General features: G+C 37.7%; 1 protein-coding gene across 2 annotated transcripts; it reads right to left on the reverse strand.

The window, feature by feature from the left end:
- Positions 1-14: 14 nt before the first annotated feature.
- LOC108076223 (uncharacterized) lies at positions 15-12,356 on the reverse strand. 2 transcript variants are annotated; one of them, XM_070284117.1, is made up of 7 exons: positions 12,238-12,356; positions 2,454-2,747; positions 2,280-2,351; positions 2,105-2,194; positions 888-965; positions 678-821; positions 15-575 (listed from the first exon to the last, which is right to left on the reverse strand). In XM_070284117.1, the coding sequence occupies exons 1-7, from the start codon at positions 12,292-12,294 to the stop codon at positions 174-176; spliced, it is 1,137 nt and encodes a 378-aa protein (XP_070140218.1). In that variant the 5' UTR covers positions 12,295-12,356; the 3' UTR covers positions 15-173. The 2 variants fall into 2 exon arrangements, with proteins under 2 accessions (XP_070140218.1, XP_017024454.1); XM_017168965.3 differs by lacking the exon at positions 12,238-12,356 and adding an exon at positions 4,603-4,874 and having other exon boundaries at positions 16-575.
- Positions 12,357-12,586: the final 230 nt, after the last annotated feature.

Here is a 12,586-nt window from a genome sequence, read left to right on the forward strand (position 1 = left end):
TTTTGTATTCACTTTCGGCTGGTAATTAAAACCTAGAGATAATTTAAAGTGGCGCCAAGGCAGATGGAAGTGGATGGATGGCCTTATGAGCTAGCGACTGGTTTACGACTATTTACAAGGAGCTGGTGGGGACTGGGCGTCTCAGTGATGCAATGGCGGATGCTGAACGACGCCTACGCGCCGGGAAACTTGAATGACTGCGAGGTGGCTGCCACCGAGGCAGCGACGGGAACGGCCACCGGTGAGTTGGCCGCCTCCAGGGCCTTGGCCTGGAAGTCGGCACTGGCCACAGGCTGTAGGAGCGTGGGCTTTCCGGCAGCATTGGTATCATCTCGTTTCCAAACCACCTTATCCTTTACAGCCGATGTTGCGGGAGCGGCAGCAGAGGCGGCGGTACCGGTATCCTTGCGATCCCAATCCCAGCCATGTCCGTGGTGCTCATGGTGCTCATGGTGGTGATCGGGGGAGGGGAACCATTCAGAGATGACCACGGGCTTCCAGATCTTTTTCCAGCCAGGCACCCAGATCTCCTTCCAGCCGGGCACCCAGATCTGCTTCCATGCCTCCTTCCATTCCTGGAAAAGAAAAAGAAAAGTAAGGAAGAGTTCAGGATTTCATTTTTAAAGTATTTAATATTTATTTATTTTAATATTTCATATATTATTTTCTAAACTTACCAACTTATCGGTCCAGATTTCCTTCTTGGCCGGTTTCCAGTACTGCTTCCATGCCTCCTTCCACTCCAGCTTCTTCTCGGGCACCCAGATTTGCTTCTTGGCTGGCTTCCAGATCTTCTTCCAGTGCGACTTCCAGACCACTTTCTAAAAGGTTTTAAAATATATTCGAATTTAGAAGGTACTTTCTTCTAAAGGGAGTGATATACGAACCTTCTTCCACAAATCGTGGCTAGTGTACTCCCAACCTTCATGATCCTTGCCCAGATATTTTTCACCGGGAATGCCAACCTGAAAGTTAACAAGAAATATATTAAATAAAAACAAGAAAGAAAGCTAACTTTGGCCAGCCAAAGTTTGTATACCCTTGCAGGTAACAATTAAAATATATCATAACTAAGCCAAAAATGCATTAATTTCGATTCGGTAAGCAGTTTTGTGTTAGTTTTTATTCATTTAAAAAAACTGCATACCAAATTTAAAATTTTAAGAAATCAAAATTTTTGGCCATTTTTGCTAATTTTAATGATGTTACCCCTTATGAAATTTCGCAAAAATGGCCAAAAATCGATTTCCTCCGGACATGTCTAGAAAGATTCCCCTGCTGATGCTGATCAAGAATATATATACTCTATAGGGTTGAAAATGATTCCTTGACTTGGAAAAATATTATTTTGTATTATAAAATCGGATTTTTTATATTAAAAAACTTCTTGATATTTTTTAAAATTAAAAATATCATAACTCGGCCGAAAGAGCATTAATTTTAAATCGGAAAACTGTTCTGTGCAAGATTTTCTACAGTTAATAAATCTGCATACTTTATTAAAAAATGTTGAAAATTCAATTTTTTATCAAAATCAAAAATTTTAATGGTTTGATTTTTATCAAATTTCGCAAAAATGGCCAAAAAATCGATTTCTTCCGGACATGTCTAGAAAGATTCCCCTGTTGATGCTGATCAAGAATATATATTGTTTATGGGGTCGGAAATGATTCCTTGACTTAGAAAAATATTATTTTGTATTATAAAATCGTATTTTTTATATTAAAAAACTTCTTGATATTTTTTAAAATTAAAAATATCATAACTCGGCCTAAAGAGCATTAATTTTAAATCGGAAAACTGTTATGTGCAAGATTTTCTACAGTTAATAAATCTGCATACTTTAATTTAAAATTTTGAAAATTCAATTTTTTATCAAAATCAAATCAATCATTTTAATGATGTAACCCCTTATAAAATTTTTCAAAAATGGCCAAAAAATCGATTTCTTCCTGACATATCTAGAAAGATTCCCCTGTTGATGCTGATCAAGAATGTATATACTTTATAGGGTCGGAAACGTCTCCTTCACTTCTGACTCAAAATTATAATACCCTGCAAGGGTATAAAAATTGATTTAAGAGTTTAACTATTTAAGGTTTACCTTGACCAATTCTGGTGTCCAAATCTGCTTGTAATCAGGCACTTGAATGTCCTTCCAGGCGGGCACTAGAATCTCTTTCCAATGGGGAACCTTAAAAATTAAAAAAAAAAAAATTTTATTAATATCAAAAGAAAAGGATAATGATTTTTCAAGAGTGCCTAAGTCAAGAACCTACCCAAATCTGCTTCCAGGCAGGAACCTGGATTTCCTTCCAGCCGGGCACCTTTACCCAATGGGGCTTCCAGATCTGAAATATAAGTAAAGTAAATGTAATAGAAATATAAATTATTATTTTTCTAACTTTTTTTTAATTTAGTTCAGTTTAAATTTTGTAAAATCTCTCACTCACCTTCTTCCACGAAGGATTCCAGATCTGCTTCTTGGCCGGATTCCAAATCTTCTTCCAGCCCTCCTTCCAGGTCACCTTCTTCTTCCAATACCCGGGATCGTGATGATGCTCATGGTGTTCGACATGTTCGTGAATGTGATGCTCGTGGAACAGAGAATCACCCAGTCCCCCGAGATCGATCCTCTGCTGGGCGACGCTCTTGCTGTCCACCTGGGAAGCGGCAGGCTGCTGGTCCACGACAGCCTTCGAGTGGCTGCCAACGATGGCCACGGAGAGCACACCGAGCAGACCCAACTGCAACACGAAGAAGAAGATACCATCAAGTGACTTAAGCAAACAAGCCGAGATACAAATCAAATGATTTGGGAAACAAACTTAAAGACAAATCAAATGACTTAGGAAACAAACTGAGCAAGGGATGCAAGAGACATCAAGATCATGGCTAATGAATTCCATATTCTCCAAAGAAAGGTGAGTGACTGGAAACGAGTTTTAAGTGGGTCATAATCTGGCATTGTCTGGGCCGCCTCCAAGAGAGAGAGAAAGAGAAATGTTGCATCATAACTTGCCGCCGCCGCTTTGTGATGTTTATTATTTCGTGCCAAGCCTGACCTGGGTCAAGACCTACTTGCTGCCGATGACAAATAACGACGCAGGGCAAAGACTTTTCAGGTCTGCCCCTCTTTATTTGGTCAATTTGTTTTATTATGTAAATTTCCCTTATATTGTAAAGCCAAAAGAAACACAAACATGGAACCTGGCTGGGGAGTGTCGCAAGCCAGCTGTGCTCTTTATTTGGAGAATCCAACAAGGTCACAGCAGCAACCAACGCCTTTTGGGATTTCGCAAAATCAGACCCGATTTGTGGCTACAATTTCAAAAGCCCACTACCTAATCCCAATCAATTTGCGCATAAATGTCAACGAGGTTCGATTATGAAATGGAAATTAGCGCCAGCAAAAATTATCTCATCGCCGTGCCACGAATAGTGCTAATTGTAGCAGATCGATCTCGTGCCGGCTGCCCCTACAAATCGTCGTTTGTGGGCAGTGAAAGCTGCGCTGACGGGTTTCGCCTGCACCAGTTGGATCATCGGTCGTGAGGGAAAAGAGCTGCCGTGTCGCACTGCACCCCAATGGATATGTATGTCCGATGGTCGCTAATGAAACGATCGCGATTTTAATTGTTGACAATGCGACGGAAGGGAATCGGAATCGGCAGCAGTATCGGATGGAGCAACCTGGCCTGGCTTGGGTCTAATACAAATTGCATGGATCGTGATGTTGACCAGTAGGAAGAAAGTGTTTTTCTTTGGCCAGTTTTTAAATCCCTTTTTTCCTCAGTCAATGGGTAATGGAGTTGGATAGGAAATGATTTAATTCGTGGAAATTTATAACATTTAAGGAAAAATTCATGAAAATTAAATGCAGGTAATTAAGGTAAACTTGAGATTTGATTTTTAATTACTTTTGGCTTAATTTTTATAGGCTAAACAGCTGCTTGACCTTTTGTACAATACTCCAAAATGTATATATAAAATATTTCCTGAATTTAAGCTGGAGTAAAACTATTTTAAATACTAAAATTAAATACAACTTTTGATTTTATACTATCATTTGGATATTTTTCTATATTCTTTAGTGAAGAATCTATAGATTTCCCATTTCTCTTAAATATTTTTATGTAATACCAGAGAACCTTATAGTAAATATTCCTATTATAGCTTTAAATATTTGTCAAATAATCTATAAAATATTTCCCCATTATGTCTAATGTAATTATTGCTTGCTTGCTTCTTTAATTATTTTATTAATATTACTTTTACGTACACACCTCCTAAAATCAAAACACACAACAAGGTTACCCAATCTCTTGCCATAAAATTTTTCAAATTTATCGCGTAAGTTTACCGAAAAAAATCTTGCAATTTCCTTCAAGGAACTCACTGAGGCGTAAATCCCCTACGAAAATTGATTGCAACAACAGAAAACAGCTGCAACATTGCCAGAGCTATGCAAATATAATAAAATAATTGCCAACTTTGGGCCCAAGTACACCATTAGTTCCACTTGTTTGCAGTACCACCCCCATGTCTCCATGTTAATTTCCATTTCGCGACACTTTTCTTGTATATTTTGTTCGTAATTACCACAAAGTGCCGCTGGATCCTCATGGCTCCCGATTACAGCTGGTGAAAACGCTTAAGATATAGCACTATCTGGGTATGCACTATTCCGGCGGGTTGTAGGTTTATTTATCACTTTGTGCCACTTGGGGGGTTGGTTGGGTTGGGTGGCTGTTACCACCTATTTGGCCACTTTCGTGGAATCGACTGTCGCGCCGAAGATCGGGCACCTACGGTTAAATAGACGCGCAGGTGCAGCCGGCGAAATGAGAGCAGGCCCTGTGTCTGTCTTACTCTCTTACTCTCAGTGTTTCTCCAGTGAAAACGAGAGTCCGAAGCCCAGAGCCAGACCTTGAATTTTGATAACGGTTTCGTGTGTAAACAAAGCCAAACAGGCCAAGCTTTTGCTCCCAAAAGCTTCAAGACAAGCCAAGCCGGCTTGAGTCTCTCTTTGCCTCTCTTTCTTTTCATATATAACCCTCTCTTTTTTAGTATATATATTTTTTTATTAAATTTTTTATAGCTCTTTTTGGGTCTGGAGAGACGTGACTTGGTCTGCAGGCTGCTCCAAATGTTGTAATCGCCACGAAAAAGCTTATGGCCATAAATGTTATAAATCTCAATAAAGAAAAAAGTTCAGTAAAGGCAATGCAAATTAATGGCACGCAATGGCTAGGAAATCAACGAAACAAACAAATCGAAGACGAAGAAATAATAAACCCACAGCCTATTGCGTTTGTCTTTTCGGTTTTTTTGTTGTTGTTGAGTGATTATTGTTTTTTGGGAATTCTTATTGTCCAATCGCCGCGAAGGTCGTCACGTCTGCGGCTGGGATTTTGATATGCCAGGTGGTGTGGCATTAATTAGATAGTTTTTAATGTAATTTATTGTCCCCAGCCATCGTAACTCGGTTAAGGGCAATGCTCGTGGACGTGCCTATTGGTTTAGATCCCCCATTCATCCCCATTAGTCAATGCATTTTTGCATGTGCAAGCCGGGCTAGTTATGTGGCAACACTTGGCCAAATGGCTGGAATCCGTTAAAGACAATAGACTGCATTTCTTATTTTTCAGTTTTTCATTTTTCATTTTACCATTTTCCATTTGATTTCATTTCCTGCCACTTTTTAAGTTGGGATCCAAGACATGCGGAATACCGCTCTTTAAATGGTTCGATTCATTTGGCCAAAAGCAAGTTAATTGCATGTTGATTTAATTTCAATTGAATGAGCTGCCTGGCCAGGGAGTTCCAGGTGCGTGTGTGTTGGCTCTGGGGTTCCGTTATACTACTTTGTGGGAAGTACTTAATTAGTTGCATAATAACTATGAATTAAACTACAAAATAACCGCCAAAATAGTGTTAGTTCTCTGCTGTCCTGTATGGACTTTCACTCCCTGCCTTTCACCCTTAATGGCCTAGCCATCAATTGCCTCCTCCGACAGCCAGTTCCACCCTCCGTACAAGGAAGTGCCAAAACGTGATTCAGCACCGGACAACTGAACCGAAAATCATATTAATATTCATCAATTTGAGATAGATACCATACATATATAGAGTCCCCTTTCAGGAAGTGCAGCCAAAGAAAAACTGGACTGAAATGCGTAACAACTTGCCCATGGCCATGCGTTCAGTTTAGACCATGTCCTCCTCCTCCGATCACCTTCTCCTTATCCTCCTAGCTTTTCCTAGCCACTGAAACTTCAAGCTACAAATCGCAGACGGTGTTGAACCACTTTTACTTTCCTTTCCCCTCTCTCTCGCTGTGCAGACTGATGTGATGTGGAGTTTTATTTTTTTATTTATTTATGCCTTTCATGATTATTCATCTTATCGTCGGCGGTAATCGGTCAATGTATGCGGAGGCTACAAGGGTGTTTGCTGTAGTGGTTTCTGCACAGAAAATAAACAATGCACAAAAAAACATAAAAAACATTAGGTGTTTGTATAGAAATAAATATAGATTTACAGTTTCAGCTGTAAATCTTTCACTAAGAAATATATTTGAAGTGAAAGAAATTGAAATGCGTTTTTTAACATATTTAAAATTTGAATAATATGCAAAGAATGTTAATTATTATTTATTTAATCATTTTGTTAAAGAAAAAACATGTCTAATATTATTTTAAAAGCTCTAGAAAAATATTAAAATATTTTTTATAATATATTTTGTAATCTAATAAGTTACATTACGCTTTAAATAAATTGTTATAAAATAAAACACATAAATAATAATTACAAGAGGCAGATACCCACATATAGAGATACTTTTTGTCAGTTAAAAAACTCACGAAAAAAGCTTAAAGATAAATGATAAATATAAATTAAAGTGAGCCTGCTAATACATATTCCAAAGAAAATCTAAAAAATACATGTACTATTTCATGGTAAATAACTTTTCTCACTTTCTCTATAATCATGCAAAAATATATAGGTTTGTAGTCATCTCTGGCAGTTCAATAATTAAATCTCTTTAGGCCACTGAATGCATCATGAGATTGTTTAATTAATAATATATAAATATATGGTTAAGCCACACACTCCATACCTAGTTTTTTATGCAAATAGCCAATCAAAAAGATATCTTATAAAATTTGTAAACAATACAAATTTTATAAGATATCTTTTTGGCTGTGCAACAGCGCCACATCTGCAATCGGTTCCGGCATGAAAATTAGAGCAACATTTGGCATGCATTTCCTAGCTCTCTGGCGCGTTGGCTGATTTGAATTGCCAAAACGATTGCCAAAGCGATCGCAGATTGTCCCGGAATGGCTATCGACCATGCCGAGTGGGTGTGGGGCTGCATAACTCTGTCAGGCTAGAGGCGTGGCCAACGCCCACAGGCCCAAACTTAAACCAAATCGCACACATGCCAATGAACTGACACCTTCTTTTATTTATATATTTTATATTTTTTGTTGTTTTTTTATTGTGCTGCTCTTACTTCCGATTGAGTTTTGGCTTCCTGCTTGGCCACCGAAAAATAGAAAATAAAAATAAGCAAGGAAGCTGGACGAAATGCTTTGACAAAGTGCGTGAGCCACAACAAGACGTGGTTGTCGCATGGATGTAAGCCCATAAAAGGCCGATTGGGTAGGCCAGTTTGGTGGGCGCCTTAAGCGAAGGCTTTCCACTTGTTTTCTGCTACAGTTTCCGCAACAACTGCAATTCTGGGAAATTACTGAACTTCAATTACACCATTTCCAGTTCATTAAAGACAAATTTTGCCTGAAGGTCAACCCGCCAGATGTGTTGACACCGTTTACGAGGCAAAACGAAAGACTTAAGGCACGAACTCTGCATGCAATTCATGACCATAACAATGCGACTGCCTGAATTATGTCTCTTTCCTATGGCCCACTGCCATCGGCGGTGCTTCGATGTGTCATTTGCATACCCAAAGACAGTCGTTCGATTGCCTATTAATTTGCTCAGCATTTTTAAGTCAACTCGACTCAACGGCCGCATAATGAGAGACGCACTGGCGCCCGCTGCCTTGGGTCACTTGGACAGTTTGGACAGCTTGCGGAAATGCAAGTGGTCCGTAAAACTGGTTCACTTCGAGTTCACTGACCCAGGCCAAGCGATTGGGCTTGAAATTGAGCAAATAACACGTCATTGGAATATGTAAAGCCAACATTGGTTTAGTATCTAGTTAATGCCACTTAAGTAAATAGCTTTTTAGTGTGATGTATCCTAAGTCCATTATATTTTTTTTTAGATTTATAATCGGAACAAAAGGAAGTCGATTTATATACTATATGCAAAATAAGTAGCTTGTGGGTAATGGAAATAAAAATAAGTACGGTTTGTGAAATGTATATGATTTAGCCTTGATTTTTCCGGTAAAATTAGACTTTATATTTCGACTTCCCTGTCTAGTTTCCTATTTAATCGAATTAATATGACTTGAAAGTATTTAAGCTGACTTTATAATATTTATTTAGCATTTTCTTAAGTTTGTTTTTGTAGTTAAAAGTTACATTTAACAATTAAAACCCATTTACAATCTGTTTTATGATTCGCTTTTAAAGAGGTTTTAATTGTAGAAACAACTTGAAATATATTTTGAAATTATTTAAACACAAAATTAAGCGATAGACTTAATTAATTCATTAATAAATTTTCTCTGTATTTAATTTTAAAAACTGTTTAAAAATGTAAAGAGTTATTTTAAACAAATAAAATACAATTTTATGTGTATAATTATATCTTTTTATTTATTAATTTCTAACAGTAATATTCTAAATTATATTTAAATAACTATAAACCCCTAAAAAAATCTTTAAAAATCCCGGAAATATTTTTCCTCATTATTTTCCTAAGACCTCCCAAGGCGGGCTCTTCAAACAAACAAAGACAGACTCCCGTGTGATGGCGAATATTTGTCGGATTAGCCGCTAACTATGTGGATCAACGGAGATCGGAGTGCCAGTAGCCAGTAGCCCGACTTGCCTCACTCGGTCAGCTGCAGTCACGCTCGCCAATTGACTGGGACATGCAAACGACCGGCGAGCTGGCGACTGATTGCATAATTGCAGCCGCTTTCTGGCGTTGGCGTTGGCAGAAACGGAGAGATGGAAGCTCCACACCACACCACACATGTGCCAATCAATTTCGTTTCCGTTCAAATCCGGCTTTTCAGTTTTTCCCCCTGCAAATAAATGAAAACTGCTCACTTGCCAGGCGAAGGTTCAAGGAGGCGCCACAGGAAAATCCGGTCGAGCTCAGTCGTTATGTTATTGCGTCACAGGTGTTTAATAGTAAACTTTATATATATTTAAGAAAGGGATGTTTTCTTATATTTTCAAGTAAGGAAAATTGTTAGATAATCTTACTGTGATAATTTGGGTACTCTATGTTCAAGGCAAGACAATCAAAAAATGTTGAAATCAGTGTACACTATAACTCAAAATCTACTGGATATTTAGTTTCTATTTTTAATTAATATTCAAATTTAAATGAAGTTAACGGACATGAACGGGCGACCAAAAGTACCAGATCATCGGAGCACAAGCGAACAGTGCTGCCATACAAATTTCTTAACGCTTTTTATTGAGAAAAACCGAAAGTTAGATGGTGCCAACGCAAAAGCTCTCTCTTTATTTATACAATAGGTGTCGCGGCTGAGCCACTTCCTTATTTTTAATCAATTTTTTAAAGTCATTAAATATTATACAAAAATATATATCTAAAGTATTAAGTATTTTCCCGAAATTGGAAGTTAAATAAATCTATATTTTTTCTATTAAAAATATCGTAAAAACAAACTACAGGAAATGTGCAACCATTAAAGTAAAAATAGGTTTTGGTGTACAAAAGTAAAGTGGCTCAAGGAGTTGCGGTGTGCCAGTGAAACGCCCCTTTGGAGACTGGGTGTGTCCTGTCCTGTGTCCACTGACACGCCGCACTGGAGCGAAAAGTTCAACAGGCTGTCCCACTAAATCAACAAAAACAAAACCGCAGGACGCCCGATAAGCAACTTGAATGGTTGGTCACCACCATTGCCATAAAATTGTAGGTAGGTAGGGAAATAGTGATGTGAGTTTGCCCTGTTTTAATGAAATATTAATATATAATAAAATAATAATAAGAAAGAGTTTTAAGAGATTTTTATCTGAAAAAAAAGCATTTTCTTAAAGCAAACCAAACCCAAAGTAGTATCAGTTACTTTGCATTGCAAGCTAGTTTCCTGTCTAGTTCTAGACGAATTATAAACTGGTAAATTATTTAAATATATAATTTCTTGTATATATCAATAGATTTTGGAACCTACAAGACATCTAAAACTAACCAATTTCCTCAGAAATAATAATAATAATAATCTATATATCAATTTTCATGAGTTGTGCAATTCCTTTTCCTTAAGATTTTCTACATTTCCCCCCTTTTTAATAGTTAATCCTTCCTGTTTCAGAGAGACCCATCCCGTCAGCACTGCCTTGGATCCATGGCTCCATCCATGGTGGACAGGAAACCAACTGACCCGCATAGAGGCAACTTATCCGACACACCAGCAAAACAAACAAATGGCGCACATTAAAATGAACGGCAGCGGAAATATTAGCGAAAATGTTGAAAATTTGTGTATGCCAGAGGACACCGCAGCAGGCAGGCATGGGGGAGGGAAAAACCCTACTCCTCGAAGTTTGTTTCGGAAAAGCCGAATAAGAGAGGGGACACTTGGCTGGCTTCGGTTTTGTTGCTATTTGGCCAGGCAAAACAAAGGGGAAGTTGGGGGGCAGCTCGGCTTTCCAGGGCGCCCGAAAATGGATATGCGTTGACAACTGGCAGTCGACGTTGTTTTTCGTTACTGCTGGAATATCCTTGTTGCCGGGTCCTGGCGAATATGCACGTTGAACATGCAAAGAACGCCACGATTAGGGGCGGTTTCTCTAACTGAAAAACTGTGTTCGAAATTAGCTTATACTTTTTCTAGTTTTGTTTTTCTTTTTTTTTTAGGTGGGTAAGGGCCCAAAACTATGTCAACCTTTGGGCTTCTGGAGGGGAACAGTGGGGGGCGACAATCGTTTAAATAAACCGATTGCTGCTGCTGCTGCTGGTGGCATGCAATTTGACTGAATATCGTAGTCATGACATGGGCAAATCTACTTTCATAGCTTTATCAATCGAAAAGGCAGATGGAATCAGCTTGTTAAACCACTTACACCAGACATGCGCGATATTTTGGGCTCTGAAAATATATATTTATAAATTGTGAGTTATGGAAGTTTAGCTATTTGTTATTTTGATTTAGATTGCGGGTAATTAATTAGGGTGGGTTCATGAGATATGGTGATATAAATTGGAAAATGTTAAAGAATGTTAATATAAATTTCAAATTACCTAAAATTCTTTAAGAAAAAACTATTTAATAAACTTGATATCCTTTTATATAGTTTTGGCTTTAATCCTTTATATAAATAAGGACAATATCATTGTTATTGCAGCTAAGAAAATAGTTATAATAAAGCTATTATTACCTATTCCCTAAGGTTTTTTTGCTACTTTTGTACTAATTATTAATTAGGACAGTTTGTAAACACCATTTACTAGAAAAATAAAAATAAAAAAAATAGAGTTCGAAATAAAACCTGTAATACTTATTTTTTACAACCTATTTTAAGACCCAATTCGATGCGGAGTCGGGTTCCCTAGAGGAGGAGGTCTGGTCTGTAGAGAGATTCGTTAGCCAGCTGTTTGTTTGATGGAGTCAGGGACCGAGACGTCTACAGGGGCATTGGCAACTCCATTTGCAGGGTTTGAGCTCCCCTCCTTTTGTTGATTTTGCCGTGTTTTGTTTTATTTCGTTTCATTTGCTCGTGCCGCATTTGGGTCTAGGGTAGTTAAAGTTTATCTACACTCATTTGCCGTGTTTGTGTTTTTCTACCCATAAACCTACTTTACGGTCTCAACAAAAAAAAAAAGAAAGAAGAAAAAACAGAAACTTAAAATACTGTTTGCTGTCTTTTGTTTGTCCCATCGATTTTTTGTGTGTGTTTTTTTTATCTTATTCCAGTTCATTCAGTTATTTATTGATTCAGTCAGTTGCTAAAATCTTTTAATAGTTTTTCTCGCACACTTAGCCAAGTCATTAAGAAATAGCCAACAAAAAGTGGTAACAAAAACGAAGAATACAAAATATTTAAAGAAACTCACGCACACTTGAACCATAAACGCTGCTGGCCCACAGTATTCCCATAAATCAGTTGACATTTTTAATGACAAATTTTTTTTCGGCCTGTGGTTTTTCCTCTGCTCTTGTTATTTTCTTTTTTTTATTTTAGTTTTGTTTTAGTTTGAGTTGACAACTTTCCTCAAGGGGAAATGGCCAAGGAATGCGAAGGTTGTATTTCGTAAAATAAATGTTTTGAGTTTTCCTCAAAGGCATTAAGTTAATTGCGGGCTGAATCATCTGAGAATCTCGGAACAAATTGCCATGGAACTGGGATTATTTACTTAGAGGCCAAAGGGAAATGAGGAAGGAAGATTGGTTTTTATTTGTGGA

The sequence above is a fragment of the Drosophila kikkawai genome, chromosome 2R (genome assembly GCF_030179895.1).
Source record: "Drosophila kikkawai strain 14028-0561.14 chromosome 2R, DkikHiC1v2, whole genome shotgun sequence".
Taxonomy (NCBI): Eukaryota; Metazoa; Arthropoda; class Insecta; order Diptera; family Drosophilidae; genus Drosophila; species Drosophila kikkawai.